The 21,687-nt window shown below is 46.6% G+C and overlaps 2 protein-coding genes across 2 annotated transcripts; both read right to left on the bottom strand.

Moving 5' to 3' along the window:
• Positions 1-676: 676 nt before the first annotated feature.
• On the bottom strand, positions 677-1,714 carry LOC136386253 (melanoma-associated antigen B4-like). Its single transcript, XM_066357753.1, has one exon. The coding sequence runs from the start codon at positions 1,712-1,714 to the stop codon at positions 677-679; it is 1,038 nt and encodes a 345-aa protein (XP_066213850.1).
• A 10,488-nt stretch (positions 1,715-12,202) lies between these two features.
• LOC136386252 (melanoma-associated antigen B4-like) lies at positions 12,203-13,243 on the bottom strand. The gene has a single exon (XM_066357752.1). It carries the CDS (start codon positions 13,241-13,243, stop codon positions 12,203-12,205), a length of 1,041 nt encoding a protein of 346 aa, XP_066213849.1.
• Positions 13,244-21,687: the final 8,444 nt, after the last annotated feature.

Raw genomic sequence — 21,687 nt, 5'->3', positions numbered from 1 at the left:
CCAAATCTTCTTCACGCATTGGTCTACAGATGGACACTTAGTTTGTTTACATATCTTGGGAGTAACAGATAATGCCTGATACATATAGGTAATAGATATAGTTAATAACATTGTAATAACTACAAAAGATTCAGATACGTACTAAGTACTGGACTTAATTGGTTGAACACTTTTAAGGTGTGAAAAAGTCTAATCGCTATGCAGAACAATTGAAATCAATATAATATATGGTAAAATAAATTAATAATTGGCCAATTTTAAACTATCTATGTATCTATCAATATATATGTTATCTATGTATCTATCATCCTATCAACTTATTTATATATCTATCTACTTAACTATGGACTGCCTTTTGCTAACAACTATTTTAGTGTGAAGTTCTTTCATATCTCAAAAGATGTCCTTATCCTAAAGCCAAGTTATCTTATATTGGATCAAAATTGTTTTGGAGTATTTCCAATACATATATCAAATACAATATCCTTATTAGTTACCCAATAAAAAGCAATAAATGTGCAATCCATGTCATTCTTAAACTAAGTAAACATTCTGTCAAAAGTAAACAACTAACTGAAAATGAAAAGAACCCACAAAAATAAGACAAGATGTTATGCATATTAGAAAACTGCTTAACAGGCCTTTTCAACCCAAAAGTGAAGACTCCAGCTCGAGGTCACTCAGGGTGCGGGACGCAGCTAGATGCGGTACTGGAGCTCCCACTGACCTCGGAAGGAGGGCCAGCCATGGATGTGGATGCAGCTTGGGCTCTGCTTTCAGCTCTCTCTTGCTCCTCTTGCAAAGCCTCTTCATATAGGAGTGGAAAGTCAGTGGTGATAGAATCATTGAACTTGGTCAGAAACTCCAGGACTTTCATCTTGGTGATCTCAGCTTCTGCTCTTGGCCCCCAGAAGAACTCATAACATGGAGGATCACTGTAGGGCACTTGAAGGTACAGTAGATATTCTTCCTGCACCAAATCTTGCATGATAAGCTTCCTGGGCTCCCCAAAGACGAAGTGATACTCTCCCTCATAGATGCCCATAATATTCAGGAATTCCCAGATCTCCGCCTCAGAGGCGCAGTTGCCATTCAAGAAGATCATACCCAGCAGAGGCATCAGCATTCCTTTTCTAGGAAATCTCCAGCACTTGTTAAGACTGCCAGCACCTGGAGGTTCGAAAAGGCTGTAGACGTTCCCGTTGGGCTTGTCTTCTTTCAATTCTAGGCCATAGATCAGATCCATGCGGTCAGTGGCTCTCTTGAGGATCTCAGGAAAATCCTTCTTGTACCATTTGCGGACTACCTTCAGCATCTCTGCCTTTCTAATGGGCTTCTTCAGTTGATACTGACCTAGCAGGTACTCTACCAGCAGAATCGCCTTCTGGGTTAGAAGATCTGGGGCAAAGCTCTCAGTGGAAGCTGAGGCCTGGGCGGCATTTTTACTTTTAAGAACACGGCCTTTGGCTTTTCCTAATCTTTTGAATGAAGCACCTGCAGTGGCACCAGTGGTGTCTGGAGCACTTGGAGACACCTGCAGAGAGACAGCACCAGTGGAGCTCAAGGAGGCTTCCCCGAAAACAGAAGAGGAAGAGCAAGCAGCCTCTTCTTCCTCTCTTGCAGAGGCCTGAACACTGTCAAGAACTTGGGTCTCAGCTTTGTTCTGGCGGCGCTTCTCACGAGCACGGAGCTTACTCTTCTGACCACGAGGCATGACGACTGTTATTCAGGTGTGGGTGAACAGACAGGGTATTTGGCCACCTGATAGATGGAGAATGAGATGATATGAGCACCTTCAACAGGTAGATTCCACAATGTTTTTACTGAAGGCAGGCTCTATAGGCTATCTTGAGGATATTACCCTAGAAACCCACTAGCCTCCTCTTTTCCTGGACATTCTGTCCACTAAGAACCACGTAGAAGAAACACATGACCTTAAGAGTGAGCTGTGCTGCATGCTACCATCCCTATATAAACTTACTCAGATGACAGCAGGTGATGTACTGTGGGTCCCATTGTTCTGGCATGTGGGGTACTGCCGGTTCATCCGCAGTATTATCCTGTGAACTCTGGGCTTAGCATGGGCACCCTCACTTCTTTTACTCTGATGTTGACACCTTAATGCTCCCTGGGACCCAGGAGATAGAAGTGGAGGGGAGCCTCAGTCCACTTCTTTATCAGGGGAAACCCAGTGCTTAGAGCTTTATGGAGTCCTTTGTGTCGTGAGTTTGTTTGGATCCTCAGTTGTCAGTCACATGCCACACCTTGGCTTCCTATAAGTCCACTTTCCTTTGACTGATAGGGGGCTGGCCCCTCAGACTAATTGTTAGTCAAATAAGTTTGTAAATATGATATATGGATATACTTTTGCTCACTTATGGTTTGCATTGGGTGTGGGAGACAGGCTGTAAGCTGGCAAGGTCCTTAAACCCTAAGGCTTAGTTTTAAAACTGAGTCTTTCCCACCCTTTTAATACTAAGATCTTTTCAACATCCTTCTAATACTAAGATCTTCTAAAAGCTAAGCTTTTTCCCACACTCTTGACCAGGGGTCCCCAAACTTTTTACACAGGGGGCCAGTTCACTGTCCCTCAGACTGTTGGAGGGCCGGTCTATAAAAAAAACTATGAACAAATCCCTATGCACACTGCACATATCTTATTTTAAAGTAAAAAAACAAAATGGGAACAAATACAATATTTAAAATAAAGAACAAGTAAATTTAAATCAACAAACTGACCAGTATTTCAATGGGAATTATGGGTTTGCTTTTGGCTAATGAGATGGTCAATGTGCTCCTCTCAATGACCACCAATGAAAGAGGTGCTTCTTCCAGAAGTGTGGCGGGGGCCGGATAAATGGCCTCAGGGGGCCGCATGCAGCCCGCGGGCCGTAGTTTGGGGACCCCTGCTCTTGACTGTTGCATGGGGGTGTACACTCTCATGAGGAATTCCATTTACGCCTCAGATAAGTGGCTTTGTATAAGAGACTAATTTGTATACTGGCTTAAAGGATTTAATTTCTACACTATAAAATAAGGGCAGAAACTGGGATCTCTCTCTCAGACCCTGCCATCAGCATTGCAGAGGAGAGGCAGCCAAGATGGCAGGGTGCTGAGAGAAGCCAGTTTGTGCAGAGTTAGTGCAAAGAGAAGAAGATGGGGAACAGAGGTGAGTAAGCTGGTGGGGCCTTTGATTCTCGGAATACAGTACTCGGATGAGGCAGAGGCTTTGGGAGCCCTGAATAGAAAGGGAAGTGTTTTCCCACTGTGTATTTCTCGCCTGCCAGGTGCAAGCTAGAATTAAAGGTAATGGCCCACCAGTTCTTGGCTCAGTTGTTTCATTACTGTTGGTCTGAATCAAATGCGAACGTGCACAGAGCAGGTGGCTGTGATGGTGGATGTGGTTACTGGCTTTACTCTAATGATTTTACCTCCCCTAGATCTCATATAAAGTGAAGGGGCAAATAGAAACAGGTATAGTGACTGAAAAGGATGTGATTTGGAGATGGGAACACAACTCCTTTAATAGTTCAAGTACTACAGAGATGTATAACTGAAACCTATGAATTCTTTTTTTTTTATAATTTTTTTCTTTTCTGAAGCTGGAAACGGGGAGGCAGTCAGACAGACTCCCGCATGCGCCCGACCGGGATCCACCCGGCACGCCCACCAGGGGGCGATGCTCTGCTCACCAGGGGGCGACGCTCTGTCTATCCTGGGCGCCGCCATGTTGCGACCAGAGCCACTCTAGCGCCTGAGGCAGAGGCCACTGAGCCATCCCCAGCGCCCGGGCTATCTTTGCTCCAATGGAGCCTTGGCTGCGGGAGGGGAAGAGGAAGGCGCGGCGGAGGGGTGGAGAAGCAAATGGGCGCTTCTCCTGTGTGCCCTGACCGGAAATTGAACCCGGCTAGGCCGACGCTTTACCGCTGAGCCAACCGGCCAGGGCTAAAAGTATCCCTGTTTGAAAACCATTCTTACCTCTTTTTTTTTTTTTTTTTTTGTATTTTTCTGAAGCTGGAAATGGGGAGAGACAGTCAGACAGACTCCCGCATGCGCCCGACCGGGATCCACCCTGCACGCCCACCAGGGGGCGATGCTCTGCCCACCAGGAGGCGACGCTCTGCCCACCAGGGGGCGACGCTCTGCCCATCCTGGGTGCCGCCATGTTGCGACCAGAGCCACCCTAGCGCCTAAGGCAGAGGCCACAGAGCCATCCCCAGCGCCCGGGCCATCTTTGGAGCCTTGGCTGCGGGAGGGGAAGAGAGAGACAGAGAGGAAGGAGGGGGGGTGGAGAAGCAAATGGGCACTTCTTCTATGTGCCCTGGCCGGGAATCGAACCCAGGTGCCCTGCACGCCAGGCCGACGCTCTACCGCTGAGCCAACTGGCCAGGGCTGAAACCTATGAATTCTTAAGGATGAATACCACCCCATTAAATTTAATTCCTAAATAAAAAAAGAACTGTGGTGGGATGCTCAACCTGACAGGTCCTCCCTGAGATTCCTCAAGTGATGGTATTTGGTTGAAATGGATGATTTAATGCCTCATTTATTCAAGGTTGGTTGGTTCTGTGAGGATGCCCTCAGGTTCCTAAATTGGGCGATGAGAGAAATCCTTTCCAGTAAGAGCCAAGCTCCCTGAGAACCAATAAGAGGAAATGAAGTTGACCTTATCTGACCAAACATGGTCTGCCTAGAGTGAGGCCTGCTGTAAGCATGTTTAGGTCCTAAGGTAGTTGGTTTCACAAAGTAACCGAATTCAGGATATAATAAGACTCACGCTGATGTCATGATTTGTCCCTGTGTTGATCTAGGATTGCTCCTCTCAGTCTATGGTTTTCACTTCAGTGTTATGCCTCAGGGAGATCTGTTAAATACTCCTGCCTTACATCAGTGCTTGAGGAAGATAGGCAGGATTGTTGTGGCCCCCCTGGTAATGTGTGGCCAATTCCCAAAGCCCTCAAGGGACTCTCTGAAAGCTGGTATAAACATGAGATCCTCCTTCTGCTGAGGTGAGGTTCCCCTTCAACCTAATGTGTCACCTCCCAGAGATGGCCTGAGAAGTACTGAGTACGACACTTTTGTTTTTCCTTATTATTATCATTTTTTTTACAAGAGGGGAAGAAAGATAGTGAGGCCGACTGCTGCATTCACCCTTACCAGGATCCACCCGGCAAACTTGTATGTGCTATTTTTATCACCTGAGACTGACAGCTGCAACCCAGCTTTCCTCAGTGCCTGGCTACACTGCAACCCATCAAACCACTGGCTGCGGAGAGGAGGAGGGAGAGAAGGCGGAGAGGGGAAGCAGATGGTCGACATTACTGCGTGCCCTTAGGGGGAGTCGAACCTGTGACATTCATAAGCCCTGCGACGCTCTATCCACTGAGCCGCGACCAGAGCTGCGTACAAATCTTCATGGTGATATGCCCAAGTCTGCGAGGCCTGCGAACAGTGCTGGGACTTTACATGGCCCCGTGTACTCTGGGAGGGGTCCTCCCTCCTCTCACAGTGTCACAAACCAAATCCTGCTGTGGACTGTGTTCCTTTGTGTGAATTGGGCTTCCTCCACTAAACTAATGCCTTTATTTCTCTGAGTCCATCAGCAGAGAAAGCGAGGGGTCACTGAGTACTGAGCCTCGGGTCACATCTACTGAGCTTGTGCGTGGTCGGTGGGTGTAGCCCTCAACTCCGTAGTTACCTTGATGGTGGAATTTCCTTCGCTTTTTTGTTTCCTTCGCCTGGCGCCTCCTGCAGCCGACTGCAGGGGTGGCTCCCATGTGCCCCCTTCTATGGAGGAAGGTCTGCTCTTAGTACCCAGGGCCCTCGTCCTCAACCCACTTCAGACCTGGATGTCCACCTACAAAACTGGGGCTACCGCCATATTGCCAGGCCTGCTCGCTAACACATTCCAGGCAGAATTCAGTGTGGCCGCCCTGCTGGGGCCTCTGAGAGCCAGGGGCCTGGGAATAAGTGGGGGTGCTCCTTTGTCATGTCGGGGTGTGGTTTCTGCAGAATCCACTGTGGGGTGCTTACCTAGACTCGAAGTCAATCCCGCGAATCTGTGACACCCGGCAACCAGACAACCGTTGGATGGAAGGGCGTGGAAAAAGGTCCTGGGCTCTTAGCCAAAAAGATGGGTCCTTTCAGGCAGGGCTGTCCACGGTGCCTGAGGGCTGAGAACCTGGCACCAAGTTTGGAAGGACTGCAATGGCTGGAGGCAGAGGTCCTTTCCCGCCAGTTTTCCAGGATAGCTAAAGGCTGATATCCCAGGTCGCGGCTCATGGGAACCCACTGCTTGTCGTCGATGGGTCTTTTCAGGCAGGGCTGTCCAGGCTGCTGAGTGCGGCCCTCCCAAGGACCCCAATGGCTGAATTTAGGGGTCCTTCCTGATAGGGCAGTCCAGGGTGCCTGAGAGCTGAGAGCAGAGGATGGGCTCCGTGAGACCCCACTAGTTAGGAGCTCATGGTTCCTCTCTGGCTACTCTCTCTAGCATGCCTGAGAGCTGAGGTCTGGGGGCAGTGTTCGAGGGACCCCATTTGTTGGGATTCTTTAAGTCCTTTCTGGCAGGGCTGTCCATGGTGCCTGAGTACTGAGAGCAGGGCGGGGCTCTGTAGGACCCTGTTTGTCAAGATTCAGTAGGCTCAAGGTCCTCACTCAAGATCCTCACACTTGTGTGTTCAGAGCCTGGACGCGTCCCTCTAGTCCCACGATATGTCCAGCTGCAATCAATGTCCGCACTTACCCTAATACCAATGGGGCAGTCAGGACGCACTGCTAGTGCACTCCACGGGCCTTACAGGCCTGCCCAGAGGGCCAGGACTCTGTGAGGTCCCTGCTCTTTGTGAGAGAGACCCTCATTTAGCACTGAGTGTCCTCGCCTTGCTACTTTTGTAAAAGACACCTCTCTTTGCAGATGTGGGTTCAATCCTATGGCACAAGGCCCTTCCATCCCCGAAGCGCATAGGTGGAATTCGTGCACTCTGCAGTGGCTGCTCTTCTGGGTCTCCCAGGAATAGGAAAAGAACTGGACTCTATGTGGCCACCTCTGCTATTTGAGGGGTTCCCTCATAACACTCAGGGTCTTCACATGGGTGATCCTTGTTAGAGACCCAGTCCCTGTCTCTGCAAAAGGGAGACCACCCACATTACCCCAAAGCCCTCTCCTCCCTGAGATTTCCAAGGCTCAAACCAGCCTGATATCTCTTCCAGGGGATTCTCAGGGATGACAGCAGAGGTAATATTCTTTTTGTATGCTGTGGGCACTACCCTTAGTCTTTATCAGGGTCCTGCCTTTGACACATTCGCAGTCTAGTAACTCTACCCTCTGCTTTTCCTCCTATTTATGGTTAGATGAATCCCCTGGTCTACACTCAGGCCCCCAAATTTGATTCCTGAGATGGCCTGGGGCTGCCCTCCATCTTGACCTGAGGCCTCTGTCCTCATAGTAAGGCTTACACCACCTGGTGACCAAAAAGGAGGAGGTAAAGTTGACCTTATCTGCCCACACCTGTCCATGGAGGCACAGGAATGAAAGCTCTGGCAGCAGGTTCCGGCCCAATGAAGGATGGTACCACTCAAGGACCCAGTTTAGCTGCTCAATTTGAGTATCAGGCAGGCCTAGTATTATTCCCTCTGTTTTCTTTTGACCACCACCCACAGACCCAACCCTCACTTTCATGTTACTCTCTAGTGGGAACTGATGGGTCCCTCTGGGTGACATCGCTGACTGGGAGCTCCTAGAGCTGGCTGGGGAAGATCCTGTACGGCATGGATGACACAGGGTGTGTGTCCACACAGTGCTCCTCACTGTCCTCCTCCTGATCCCTGCATAATCTGAAGATATCCTCTGTCTTGTTTCCAGGCTTATCCTTTCCCTACTAAGCCCCCAATATCCTGAGATGCCCTAGGAAGAAGTGACCTGTGCCTCATGTGGTCACAGCAGCCCATGGTCTCTCCAAGATCCTAAAATGGGGTTTGTGCTGCGCCAGTCTTATGAGATGAGTTGTCCATTCAGTCTTCAGAATCTTTACCTTTGTTCCTGGCAAAATTCAGAAAATTCACTTCTGCTGACCTGTGACTGCCTACTTGGATGACATTCATAACCTCGATGAGATCTCTGGGAGAAAGTAGGACTCACCATGCCACCATGAGTAGGTGCCATAGTCACAGGTCTGACAAGGACAGGGCTCTCAGTGGCCTCCTTTCTGGGAAAGATCCATTCATGTTACTCCATGTTATCATGTTGAATCCTATTAGAAATTGGGTATCTCCCTCTGCTCTATGGGGTTTCTCCCATTCACTGCAGGATTAAGTCTCGTAGACCACCCCTTTTCATGAAATGTAGGTAACCTTTGTCTGGAAGCTACACCTTTGACCTCTGTCCAACTACAGAGCAGAACATTCTAAAGATGTACCTGTTTTGGAGCACTTTGTTGCCTCATTCCTCATTCAGGGTTTTAGCCATGTCCCTGTCATGCCTGGGATTCTGCTCTGCTGAAGATCCAGTCTGTAAATCAACCCTCACTTCTCTCTGAGACCAAGCAGGCAAATCTAAGGGGGACTTGATCCCGCCTACTTTGCCTGTGTCTCCCAGGGATAACAGCAGAGGGACGTTTCGTTGTATCTCTGCCAAGTCTGAGTTAACTGGTTTTCTTAGAAGTTCTTTTTTTCCATTTTTTTTCTATTAAGTGAGAGGCAGAGCAGCAGTGAGATAGACTCCTGAATGTGCTCCGTCAGGTGTCTACCCGGCCAGCCACTTTCTGGGAGATGTTATGCCCATCTGGAGCCACTGCTCCGTTCTTCGGCAACTAAGGTATTTTATCACCTGACATAAGGCCATAGAGCCTACCTCAGCACCCACGGCCAACTTGCTCAAACTATTCGAGCAGTGACAGGAGGAGCGGAGAGAGAGAGAAGGGAGAAAAAGGGAGGGATGTAGAAGCAGATGGTCACTTTCCTTGTGTGTCCTTACTGGGAATCGAACCCAGGACATCCACATCCTGGGCCAATACTGAGAAAACAGGCCAGGGTCTTATGCAAGTTATTTCTTGGAATTTGCACCCTTCCAGGGACTCCACTCTGTGATCTGAGACTGTAGCCTGCAGACAAAATCTACACACTCCAGGGCCCTGAATTGAACTGTAGTGTTAGCCTCAAACAGATAACATTTATGAACATCACTGACAACTGGGATAGAACTTTATGGGATCCTACTGTTCAGCCTGGGTCCTGCCATCATCCTCAATAAGCTTTATCACTGACATTTTTTTTTTTTTTTTACAGAAACAGAGAGGGAGTCTGAGAGAGGGATAGATAGGGACAGACAGACAGGAATGGAGAGAGATGAGAAACATCAATCATCAGTTTTTCGTTGCGACACCTTAGTTGTTCATTGATTGTTTTCTCATATGTACCTTGACTGCGGGCCTTCAGCAGACCGAGTAACCCCTTGCTCGAGCCAGCAACCTTGGGTCCAAGCTGGTGAGCTTTTGCTCAAACCATATGAGTCCGCGCTCAAACTGCCAACCTCAGGGTCTCGAACGTTGGTCATCCGCATCCCATTCCGATGCTCTATCCACTGCGCCACTGCCTGGTCAGGCTCAGACATTTCTGTGAGAACCTGACACTGCTTCCTCTACTGACCTGGGAGCCTTGCCATTAGACTAAGGCTTAGTCCCCTGAGAAGCCAGAAGAATGAGAGTATTTTCAGCCTGGAAGCTGTTTCTGAGACCCTCATGTCTGAGAGCAGATAGAGAAGGTATCCCTGTGACCACCTACATTTTGGGGTGTTAGTATCCTCTGCCCCATATATGACAGCTTCATCTTGCTTCCTATCTTTTGGATTAAAAGCTTTCTGATAAATATAACATCTCTTAAAATTTGTAAGCAGCAACCACAGCACACTTGCAGAGAATGGATCCCTGTCCAGGAGTAAACTGTAGCACAAAGAAGGAGTCTACAAACAGGTGGTGGGATGTCTGGGGAAGAAAAATACTTTTATCTACTCCTCTTAGTCATCCAGATGAGAATTCTCATCTAACTTCTGTTCTGATAGACTTACTTTCTATAGGGAAAAGGTTGTCCTGGATCATTTTGAGAGCCCCTGATCTTTGAGATTATCGAACACTGGAAATGAAGATGATCATACTGTCACAGACACTGTCACTTTCATTTGTTTATTTTTACTTCTCAATTGTAATGACATTCTTCCTGTTATGGCTGTTTTCCAATCCAGTAGTTTGGGAACAGGGCCATTCCTTTTACCACTTCAGATATACTTTCATGTACTGAGAAGAAAATTAAAATAAGAAGCTCAAGGTGTGTCTCGGGGTGGGGGAAGTAGACCTGTGTAGGTTTACCATAATTCACACCAGGAATCCAGTTCCAGCCTTGCCCTCTATGAGACCCATGGATTTTGCACATTAGGAAGCTTGAAGTCTACGATCTTCAGGCTCTGCCTGTACAATGACCCTGATAAGCTCTGTTTGTGTCCAGTGGGACATACGTGATGTATGGAAAGCATTTTTCACTGAGCCTGACTTTTACTGAGACCTAGAGAATGCCCATTATAACTGTGATTATCTCTGAGCTCAGATGTTATCAATCCAGCAAGAACTTTTTCTTACTTCTGTGTCATGTCAGAAAATATGTAGTGTTTTAGAAAAAAGAAAACCTTCTCATGAAACAAAATTCTGCTTAAAAATTAAACAAGGGGGCCCTGGCCGGTTGGCTCAGCGGTAGAGCGTCGGCCTAGCATGCGGAGGACCCGGGTTCGATTTCCGGCCAGGGCACACAGGAGAAGCACCCATTTGCTTCTCCACCCCTCCGCCACGCCTTCCTCTCTGTCTCTCTCTTCCCGTCCCGCAGCCGAGGCTCCATTGGAGCAAAGATGGCCCGGGCGCTGGGGATGGCTCTGTGGCCTCTGCCCCAGGCGCTAGAGTGGCTCTGGTCACAACATGGCGACGCCCAGGATGGGCAGAGCATCGCCCCCTGGTGGCCAGAGCGTCTCCCCTGGTGGGCGTGCCGGGTGGATCCCGGTCGGGCGCATGCGGGAGTCTGTCTGACTGTCTCTCCCCGTTTCCAGCTTCAGAAAAATTCAAAAAAAAAAAACAAATAAAAATAAAAAAATGCACACAAAAAAATAAAACAAGGTAATAGGTAATATGCTACCTCCACCCCATCTTTACTCTCCTTTCCACATTTTCCTTATTAATTATAGTACTGCACCTCCTTTTGCAATGATAGCTTCTCCTACAATCTATAGTTCTATGGGTAGGTGCTGGTTCTTCTTTGCCTAAACATCCCCAGTGCAAGCATGAATTTTTCAAAGTGCTAATACTCAATTAATGATTGTCAAAAATAAAAGCCATGAACGAACAGGTTGGATTCACTATGATTTATATTCTCAAACGTTCTCGAAAAACATAAACAAATCCAGGTATATAGCTTTCAAATTTACAAAATAAATGTACTAAGGCAGACAAATGACTAATTTTTCAATGCACCACATCTTGATCCATTTTTCTACAGAAGGGCACTTAGTTTGGCTCCATATCTTGGCTGTGACAGATACTGCTGGGTACATATAGGTAATAGAGTTATTAACATTGCAACAGCTACATAAGGATCAGATGAGCACAAGACTTAAAGGGGTGAACACTTTTAACTTATACAAATTCCTAATCACTATGTTGAGCAGTCAAAATGAATATATCATATGGCAGCAGTCATTTAAAATATATGAAAAACTAGCCAATATTATTCTATGTATCTGTATGTACGTCTATAGTCCTAAAGTTTCTATCTATCTATCTATCTATCTATCTATCTATCTATCTATCATCTATATATCTATCTACTTACCTATCTACTGCCTATTGCTACCAACTATTTTAGTGCAAAGTTCTTTCACATCTCAAAGGATATTCTTATCCTGAAACCATGTTATCTAGCACTGGATCACAAAAGTGATTGAAGGATTTTAATTTAAATGTCAAAAATAGTACTCTTAACCTGGTAAATGGCAATAAAAGTGAGATCTATATTATTCTGAAAACTGTATCTTGAATCTAAGTAAATATGCTAAAAGTATATTACTTGAAAATACCAAACAAACAGAAAAAGAAGCCAACAACATATTTTGCATATTAGAAAACTGCTTAACAGGCCTTTTCAATGCAAAAGTGAAGACTCCAGCTCGAGGTCACTCAGGGTGCGGGACGCAGCTAGATGCGGTACTGGAGCTCCCACTGGCCTCGGAAGGAGGGCCAGCCGTGGATGTGGATGCAGCTTGGGCTCTGGTTTGAGCTCTCTCTTGCTCCTCTCTCAAAGCCTTTGCATACAGAATTGGAAAGTCAGTGACGTCACAGTCATTGAGCTTGGCCAAAAACTCGAGCACTTTCAATGTGGAGGTCTCAGCTTCGGCTCTTGGACCCCACAGGAACTCATAACGTGGAGGATCACTGAAGGGCACCTGCTGGTACACCACATATTCTTCCTGCACCAAATCTTGGGTGATAAGCTTTCTGGGCTCCCCATAGATAAAGTGTTTCTTTCCATCATAGACGCCCATGAGATTTAAATATTTCCAGATCTCTGCTTCAGGGGCGCACTTGCCATTCAAGAAGATCACACCCAGTAGAGGCATCAGAATTCCTTTTATAGGAAATCTCCAGCACTTGTTAAGACTGCTAGTACCTGGAGTTTCGGTAAGGCTGTAGACGGTACCGTTGGGCTTGTCTTCTTTCAATTCTAGGCCATAGGCCACATCCAATTGGTCAGTGACCCTCCTGAGGATCTCAGGAAAGTCCTTCCTGTACCATTTGTGGACTATCTTCAGCATTTCTACCTTTCTAATGGGCTTCTTCAGTTGATACTGAGAAAGCAGGTACTTCATCACCATTCTCGCCTTCCTGGTTAGAAGATCCGGGTCACACAACTCAGTGGAAGTTGAGGCCTGGGGGGCATTTTTACTTTTGTGAACACGGCCTCTGGCTTTTACCTCAGATCTTTTGCATGAAACCCCTGCAGTGGCACCAGTGGTGTCTGGAGCACTTGGAGACACCTGGAGAGAGACAGCACCAGTGGGGCTGGAGGAGGCTTCCCCGGAAACAGAAGAGGAAGAGCAAGCACCCTCTTCTTCCTCTGCTGCAGTGGCCTGAACTCTCTCAGGATTTTGGGGCTCAGCTCTGTTCTGGCGGCGTTTCTCACGAGCACGGAGCTTACTCTTCTGACCACGAGGCATGATGGCTGTTGTTCAGGACAGGAGACAGAGGTGTGGGTGAACGGACAGGTTATTTGGGCACCTGAGAGATGGAGAATGAGATGATATAAGCACCTTCAACAGGCAGATTCTACAGTGTTTTTACTGTAGGCAGCATTTACAGGCTATCTTGAGGACATTAACCTAGAAACTCACTAGGGTCCTATTTTCCTGAACATTCTGTCCCCTAAGAACCACATAGGGAAACACACAACCTTAAGTGTGAGCTGTGCTGCATGCTACCATCCCTATCTAAACTTACTCAGATGACAGCAGGTGATGTACTGTGGGTCCCTTTGTTCTGGCATGTGGGGTACTGTCGGTTCATCTGCAGTATTATCCTGTGAACTCTGGGCATAGCATGGGCACACTCACTTCTTTTACTCTGATGTTGACACCTTAATGCTCTCTTGGACTCAGGAGATAGAAGTGGAGGGGAGCCTCAGTCTACTTCTTTATCAGGACAAACCTAGTGTTCACAGCTTAGAGGAGTTCTTTGTGTCCTGAGTGTGTCTGGATCCTCAGTTGTCAGTCACGTGACTCACCTGGGCTACTTTTAAGACCTCCCCTTTGGCCGAGTGGTGGCCATACCCTCAGTCTAATATTACTTCTTATTGATCTGATATGAAGTAAGGTGGGTAAAGAGAAACAAACATAGGGTGACGGAAAGTGATCTGACTTTGGGTGATGGGCACACAACACAATCAATAGTTGAAATACTATTGAGATGTTTACCTGAAACGTATACATTCCTATGGAAGAATGTCACCACATTAAATTTAATTTCTAACTAAAAAAAATTAGTGAGGTGGCATGCTCAACCTGACATCTCCTCCCTGAGATTTCTCCAGTGAGGGTACATGTTTGAAATGGATGCTTTAATGTCTCTTTTATTCAGGCTTGGTTGATTCTTTGAGTATTGACTCAGGTTCCTCAATTGGGCTCAGAGAAAGAAATCCTTTCCAGTAAGAGCCAAGCTCCCAGACCCAGTAGGAGGAACTGAAGTTGACTTTATCTGACCAAGTTTGGTCTCCTAAGAGTGAGGCCTGCTGCAGGCATGTTTAGGTCCTAAGGTACTTGGTTTGACATAGCATCTGAATTCAAGGTATAACTGGACTCATGGTAATGTCATGATTTCACCTCTCAAGTCTTTGGCATTCACTTTAGTGTTATGCATCAGAATATCTGATAGGTACCGCTGCCCGACATCAATTCTTGAGGAAGATAGGCAGGATTCATTGTGGCCCCACTGCTAATGTGTGGCCAATTCACAAAGCCCTCTAGGGACTCTGTGAAACGTGGCACAAATGGGAAATCTTCTTTCTGCTGACCTGAGGCTCCCCCTTTTGACTTGATGGGTCTCCTCCCTGAGATGTGCGGAGAAGAACTGAGTACAACATTCTTAAAACTTTTATTATTACTATTCCTTCTGGAGGATAAGAGGAGAGACAGTGAGGCATACTGCCGCATGCATCTCACCAGGATCCACCAGGCAACCCCATCTGCACTACTTTTACCACCTTAGAGAGACTGTTCCAACTCAGTGCCTGAGTACACTACAACGGGGAAGCAGATGGTCGCGTTTACTGCATGCCCTAACTGGGAGTCGAACCTGTGACATTCATAAGCCCTGCAACGCTCTACCACTGAGACTCAGCCAGAGCTGAGTACAACTCTTTTTTTTTTTTTTAATTTTATTTTATTTATTCATTTTTAGAGAGAGGGAGAGAGAGAGAAAGAAGGGGGGAGGAGCTAGAAGCATCGACTCCCATATGTGCCTTGACCAGGCAAACCCAGGGTTTTGAACCGGCGACCTCAGCATTTCCAGGTCGACGCTTTATCCACTGCGCCACCACAGGTCAGGCTGAGTACAACTCTTCATGGCGATATGCCCAAGTCTACGAGGCTTGCAAACAGGGCTGGGACTTTACTTGGCCCCCTGTACTTGGGGAGGGGTCCTCCCTCTTCTGACAGTATCACAACCCAAATCCTGCTGTGGACTGTGTTCCTTTGTGTGAATTGGGCTTCCTCCACTAAACCAAGGCCCTTAACTCTCTGAGACCACCGCAGAGGAAATGAGGGGTCACCTCAGCCTGAGTGCTGAGCCCCAGGCCACATCTGCTGTACTTCCCAGTGGTCGGTGGGTGTAGCCCTCAACTCTGTAGTTACCTCGAGAGCGAATGTTCCTTTGCTGTTTTCTTTCCTTCATCCGGCGCCTCCTGCAGCCAACTACAGGGTTGGCTCCCATGTGCCCCCTTCTATGGAGGAAGGTCTGCTCTTAGTACTCAGGGCCCTCGTCCTCAACCCACTTCAGACCTGGATGTCCACCTACAAATCCGGGGCTACCGCCATATTGCCAGGCCTGCTCGCTAACACCTTCCAGGCCGAATTCAGTGTGGCCGCCCTGCTGGGGCCTCTGAGAGCCAGGGGCCTGGGAATAAGTGGGGGCGCACCTTCGTCATGTGTGCGGGTGGTTTCTGCAGATATCTGGGGAGGGGGCTTACCTAGACTCTAAGCCAGTCCTGCGAATCCGCGGCACCCGGGCACTGGACAACAGTCGAAGGGAAGTGCGTGGAAAAAGGCCCTGGCTCTTAGCCAAGTCGGTGGGTCCTTCCTGCGGGGCTGTCCAAGGTGCCTGAGGGCTGAGAACCTGGTACCAAGTTTTAAAGGTCTGTAATGGCTGGAGGCAGGGGTCCTTTCCCCCAGAGCTTTCCGGGATTCCTGAGGGCTGAAAGCCAAGGGCTCCACTCTGGGAATCCCACTGCTTGGAGTCCATGGTTCTTTTCAGGCAGGGCTGTCCAGGGTGCCTACTGCAGGCCTCCGCAAAACCCCAATGGCTGAATTTAGGGGTCCTTTATGACAGGGCAGTCTGGGGTGCCTGAGAGCTGAGTGTACGCTGGGCTCCGTGGGACCCCATGAGTTAGGAGCTCGTGGTTCCTCTGTGGCTGGGCTGTCTAGAATGTCTGAGAGTTTAGAGCTTAGGGCCGGGGGCAGTGTTCAAGAGACTGACTCCATTTTTTGGGATACTTTGAGTCTATACTGTTTTTCCATAGTGGCTGCACCATTTACATACCCGTTAACATGATAAGCATTATCTTTTCTAAATATCTGCACTTAATCAGCTTAATGCTTAACATGAGAATACTCTCTTCAATTTTCAAGTGCACAAATACACTATTGTTAAATAGGAGCACAGTGTTTTTCGGCAGAACTCTAGAACTCATTCATCTTGCATAACTGAAACTATACCTGTTGAACAGCAACTCCTCATTTCTCCCTTTGCCCACACCCTGCTTACCAGCATTCTACGCTGTGTTTCTATGTGTTTGACAATTCTAGATAGCTCATATAGGAAGAATTATGCAGTATTTACCTTCCGTTGTCTGACTTACTTCACTAAGAACCATGTCTTCCAGGTTCATTAATGTCCGATATGACAGGATGTTTTCCATTTTTAAGGCTAATTAATATTCCACTGTATACATACAGCACATTTCTTTGGCTATTGTGAATAATGGTGCAATGAGCATAGGTGTGCAGGTATCTTTTTGAGATATTGATTTTATTTCCTTTGGATATATACACAGGAATGACATTGTTGAAACATGTCATAAGTAGCAGTGTAGTAATCTTTTCAACTGCTTTTAAACTGTTTTCTCAAATGGCTGTACTAATTTATAGTCCTATCAACAGTGTGCAAAGTTTCCTTTTTTCTTTTTTTTTTCTTTTTGCATTTTTCTGAAGCTGGAAACAGGGAGAGACAGTCAGACAGACTCCCGCATGCGCCCGACCGGGATCCACCCGGCACGCCCACCATGGGACGGCACTCTGCCCACCAGGGGGCGATGCTCTGTCCATCCTGGGCATCGCCATGTTGCGACCAGAGCCACTCCAGCGCTTGAGGCAAAGGCCATAGAGCCATCCCCAGCGCCCGGGCCATCTTTGCTCCAATGGAGCCTCGGCTGCAGGAGGGGAAGAGAGAGACAGAGAGGAAGGCGCGGCGGAGGGGTGGAGAAGCAAATGGGCACTTCTCCTGTGTGCCCTGGCCGGGAATCGAACCCGGGTCCTCCGCACGCTAGGCCGACGCTCTACCGCTGAGCCAACCGGCCAGGGCCAAGTTTCCTTTTTTCAATACCCTCACCAATACTTGATTGTATTTGGTTTTTTTTTTTTGGTTTTGTTTTGTTTTGTTTTTTTCTGAAGCTGGAAACGGGGAGAGACAATCAGACAGACTCCCACATGCGCCCGACCGGGATCTACCCGGCACGCCCACCATGGGGTGACGCTCTGCCCACCAGGGGGAGATGCTCAACCCCTCCGGGGCGTCGCTCTGTTGCGACCAGAGCCAGTCCAGCGCCTGGGGCAGAGGCCAAGGAGCCATCCCCAGGGCCCGGGCCATCCCTGCGCCAATGGAGCCTTGGCTGTGGGAGGGGAAGAGAGAGACAGAGAGGAAGGAGGGGGGTGGAGAAGCAAATGGGCACTTCTCCTATGTGTCCTGGCCGGGAATCGAACCCGGGTCCCCCGCACGCCAGGCCGACGCTCTACCGCTGAGCCAACCGGCCAGGGCCTGTATTTGTTTTTTGATGATAGCTATTCTAATAGGGGTGAGGTGATATCTGATTGTGGCTTTGATTTGTATTTTCTTGATGATTAGTGGTGTTGATCACATTTTCATATACTGTACCTACCATCAGTGGTGGGATTCAAATAATTTAACAGCTGGTTCTCTGTCCTAATGACCATTTTAAGTATAAAAAAAGATATATTGAAGGGTAGTTTATTACTTCCTGCATTTAATACTGAAATAGGAACAATAAAAGTGGTACACAAAACTAGATTATAAGAGGACTAAAGTATTAATAAATATATTAAATAATACCTGACAAAAACCAATAAAAATGCTTTGAAAATATTTCCTATGAAAGCTTGTCACCCTCTGGTTGTTTAACACTTTTTCTCTTTATGTTGTATGTTTGTTTTCTGAAGTAACAAACCCAAGGGAATTAAAACGTAGAATTTCATCAAAGGTAAAATGAGATTTATGAAATGAAATATTACAAGCATAGTTCCGTCAAAATTTTTTCACCTATGGACAGAATAAACATTACTACAGGCGCTTAGAATACACTGTTGAGTAGATGAAAAGTGTAAAGAATATAAATTTGTGATTTCCACATTGGATAACTGCCCAATTGCCTACCTTAGAGAGAACCCTGATTTCAAGTGCCATTTGAACAACTGGTTTGCCCATCTCAATAAAAAATTACATATTGGTTCTCTCGAACCAGTGCAAACTGGCTAAATCCCACCACTGGCTATTGTCCATTTGTAGGTCTTCTTTGCAAAAACATTCAAGGTTTTTGCTTTTTTTGAGTTGATTGAGTGAGTTTTTACTTAAATAACTGGCTATTGAAATATCTAAATTCCAAATGTAATTTGGCTATTAACCCCTTATATGATACATGGTTTGCAAATATTCCTTACAAGCCATTAATTGCTTTTTCATTTTGTTAATTGTTTCCATTGTTGTACAGAAACTTTTTTTTTTAACAGAGACAGAGAGAGAGAGAGAGAGTCAGAGAGAGGGATAGACAGACAGGAACGGAGAGCTGAGAAGCATCAATTATTAGTTTTTCGTTGCGACACCTTAGTTGTTCATTGATTGCTTTCTCATATGTGCCTTGACCGTGGGGCTGCAGCAGACGGAGTAACCCCTTGCTCGATCCAGCGGCCTTGGGTCCAAGCTGGTGAGCTTTTGCTCAAATCAGATGAGCCTGCGCTCAAGCTGGTGACCTCGGGTTCTTGAACCTGGGTCCTCCGCATCCCAGTCCAACGCTTTATCCACTGTGCCACCGCCTGGTAGGGCCAGAAACTTTTTTTTTTTTTTGTATTTTTCTGAAGCTGAAAACGGGGAGGCAGTCAGACAGACTCCTTCATGCGCCCTACCGGGATTCACCGGGCATGCTCACCAGGGGTGATGCTCTGCCCATCCGGGGCATCGCTCTGTTGTGACCAGAGCCACTCTAGTGCCTGAGGCAGAGGCCATGGAGCCATCCCCAGCGCCCGGGCCATCTTTGCTCCAATGGAGCCCTGGCTGAGGGAGGGGAAGAGAGAGACAGAGAGAAAGGAGAGGGGGAGAGGTGAAGAAGCAGATGGGCGCTTCTCCTGTGTGCCCTGGCGGGGAATCAAACCCGGGACTTCCGCACGCCAGGTCGACGCTCTACCACTGAGCCAGCCGGCCAGGACCCAGAAACTTTTAATTTAAATGTAAGCACACTAAATCATTTTGTTTGTCTTTTCAGGGTTATTTTTTTTTGACATATTAAAAAAATTATTGCCAGACCAATGTGAAAGAGCTTTTTCCCTATGCTTTCTTCTTGGAATTTTGTGGTTTTGGACTCATTTTAAAGCCATTATTCCTTTTCTCATTAATATTTGATTAGGATATAAGCATCCAATTTAATTCTTAGATATACAGATATTCCATTTTCCCACTACCACTTACTGAAGAGACTATTATTTCTTTTTTCATATAAATAAATTTTTATTAATGTTAATGGGGTGACATCAATATATCAGGGTACATCTATTCAAAGGAAACATTTCCAGGTTATCTTGTCATTCAGTTATGTTGCATACCCATCACCCAAAGTCAGATTGTCCTCCGTCACCTTCTATCTAGTTTTCTTTGTGTCCCTCCCCCTCCCTCTTCCCCTTTCCCTTCTTCCCTCCCCCCACCCCGTAACCACCACACTCTTGTCCATGTCTCTTAGTCTCGTTTTTTTGTCCCACAAATGTATGGAATTATGTAGTTCTTGTTTTTTTTTTTTTGATTTACTTATTTCACTCCATATAATGTTATCAAGATACCACCATTTTGTTTTCAATGATCCAATGTCATCATTTCTTATAGCTGAGTAGTATTCCATAGTGTATATGTGCCACATCTTTATCCAGTCATCTATTGACGGGCTTTTTGGTTGTTTCCATGTCTTGGCCACTGTGAACAATGCTGCAATGAACATGGGGCTGCATGTGCCTTTATGTATCAATGTTTCTGAATTTTTGGAGTATATACCCAGTAGAGGGATTGCTGGGTCATAAGGTAGTTTTATTTTCAGTTTTTTGAGAAACCACCATACATTCTTCCATAATGGTTGTACTACTTTACATTCCCACCAACAGTGAATGAGGGTTCCTTTTTCTCCACAGCCTCTCCAACATTTGCTATTACCTGTCTTGTTGATAATAGCTAATCTAACAGGTGTGAGGTGGTATCTCATTGCAGTTTTGATTTGCATTTCTCTAATAACTAAAGAAGATGAACATCTTTTCATATATCTGTTGGCCATTTGTATTTCTTCCTGGGAGAAGTGTCTGTTCATGTCCTCTTCCCATTTTTTTATTGGATTGTTTGTTTGTTTATTGTTGAGTTTTATTAGTTCTTTGTATATTTTGGATATTAGGTAAGGCCAATATATCTTTATTGATTTTCTGTTTGGATGAATGATCTACACTGCCATCAGCAGTGTATTGATCTCCAAGTATGATTGTATTTTTGTCAGTTTTTGTTTTTAGGTCAAACAGGGAAGCAATCAGACAGACTCCCGCATGCACCCGACCGGGATCCACCCGACAAGCCCACCTGGGGCGATGCTCTGCCCATCTGGGGTGTTGCTCTGGCGCAATTAGAGCCATTCTAGCACCTGAGGCAGAGGTTATGGAGCCATCCTCACCGCCAGGGCAAACTTTGCTCTAATGGAGGCTTAGTTGCGGGAGGGGAAGAGAGAGACAGAGAGGAAGGAGAGGGGGAGGGGTGGAGAAGCAGATAGGCGCTTCTCCTGTGTGCCCTGGCTGGGAATTGAACCCGGGACTCCTGCACGCCAGGCCGACGCTCTACCACTGAACAAACAGGCCAGGGCCTGTGGTGGTTTTTTCAAGGGTGGTTACCATTAAGTAATGAAAAGAATACTTACCATATTCATTGTAGTACCCTATCTTATGAGTGTTTCTGCACTCCATCGTCCTTTGCTACTGTTAATCTCCATCTTCTCCCCTTTTTTTATTTTTGTTGTCACAGTTTAAATTTGGTTTTATTGTGTTCTTGGTGGAGCTTTTACTTGTGGTTTTGTTTTGTTTTGTTCTTTGTATCTGGTTGGAAAACCCCCTTTAGTATTACCTGGAGTGGGGGTTTTCTGATGATAAATTCCCTCATCTTTTCTGTATTGTGAATGTTTTTATTTCTCCTTCATATTTGAAGGATAGCTTTGATGAGTATAGTATTCTTGGCTGAAAGTTCCTCTCTTTCAGGGCTTTAAATATTGGAGTCCACTCTCTTCTAGCTTGTAGAGTTTCTGCTGATAAGTCTGATGATAATCTAATAGGCCTTCCTTTATATGTTGTATTCTTCTTTTCCCTGGCTGCCT

Source organism: Saccopteryx leptura, chromosome X, assembly GCF_036850995.1.
Source record: "Saccopteryx leptura isolate mSacLep1 chromosome X, mSacLep1_pri_phased_curated, whole genome shotgun sequence".
Classification (NCBI taxonomy): Eukaryota; Metazoa; Chordata; class Mammalia; order Chiroptera; family Emballonuridae; genus Saccopteryx; species Saccopteryx leptura.
This window is presented reverse-complemented; position numbering and strand designations above follow the sequence as displayed.

Bases quoted from the DNA above. Each gene is read 5' to 3' on its own strand.
- LOC136386253 (XM_066357753.1), bottom strand. From the start codon at position 1,714: ATGCCTCGTGGTCAGAAGAGTAAGCTCCGTGCTCGTGAGAAGCGCCGC.
- LOC136386252 (XM_066357752.1), bottom strand. From the start codon at position 13,243: ATGCCTCGTGGTCAGAAGAGTAAGCTCCGTGCTCGTGAGAAACGCCGC.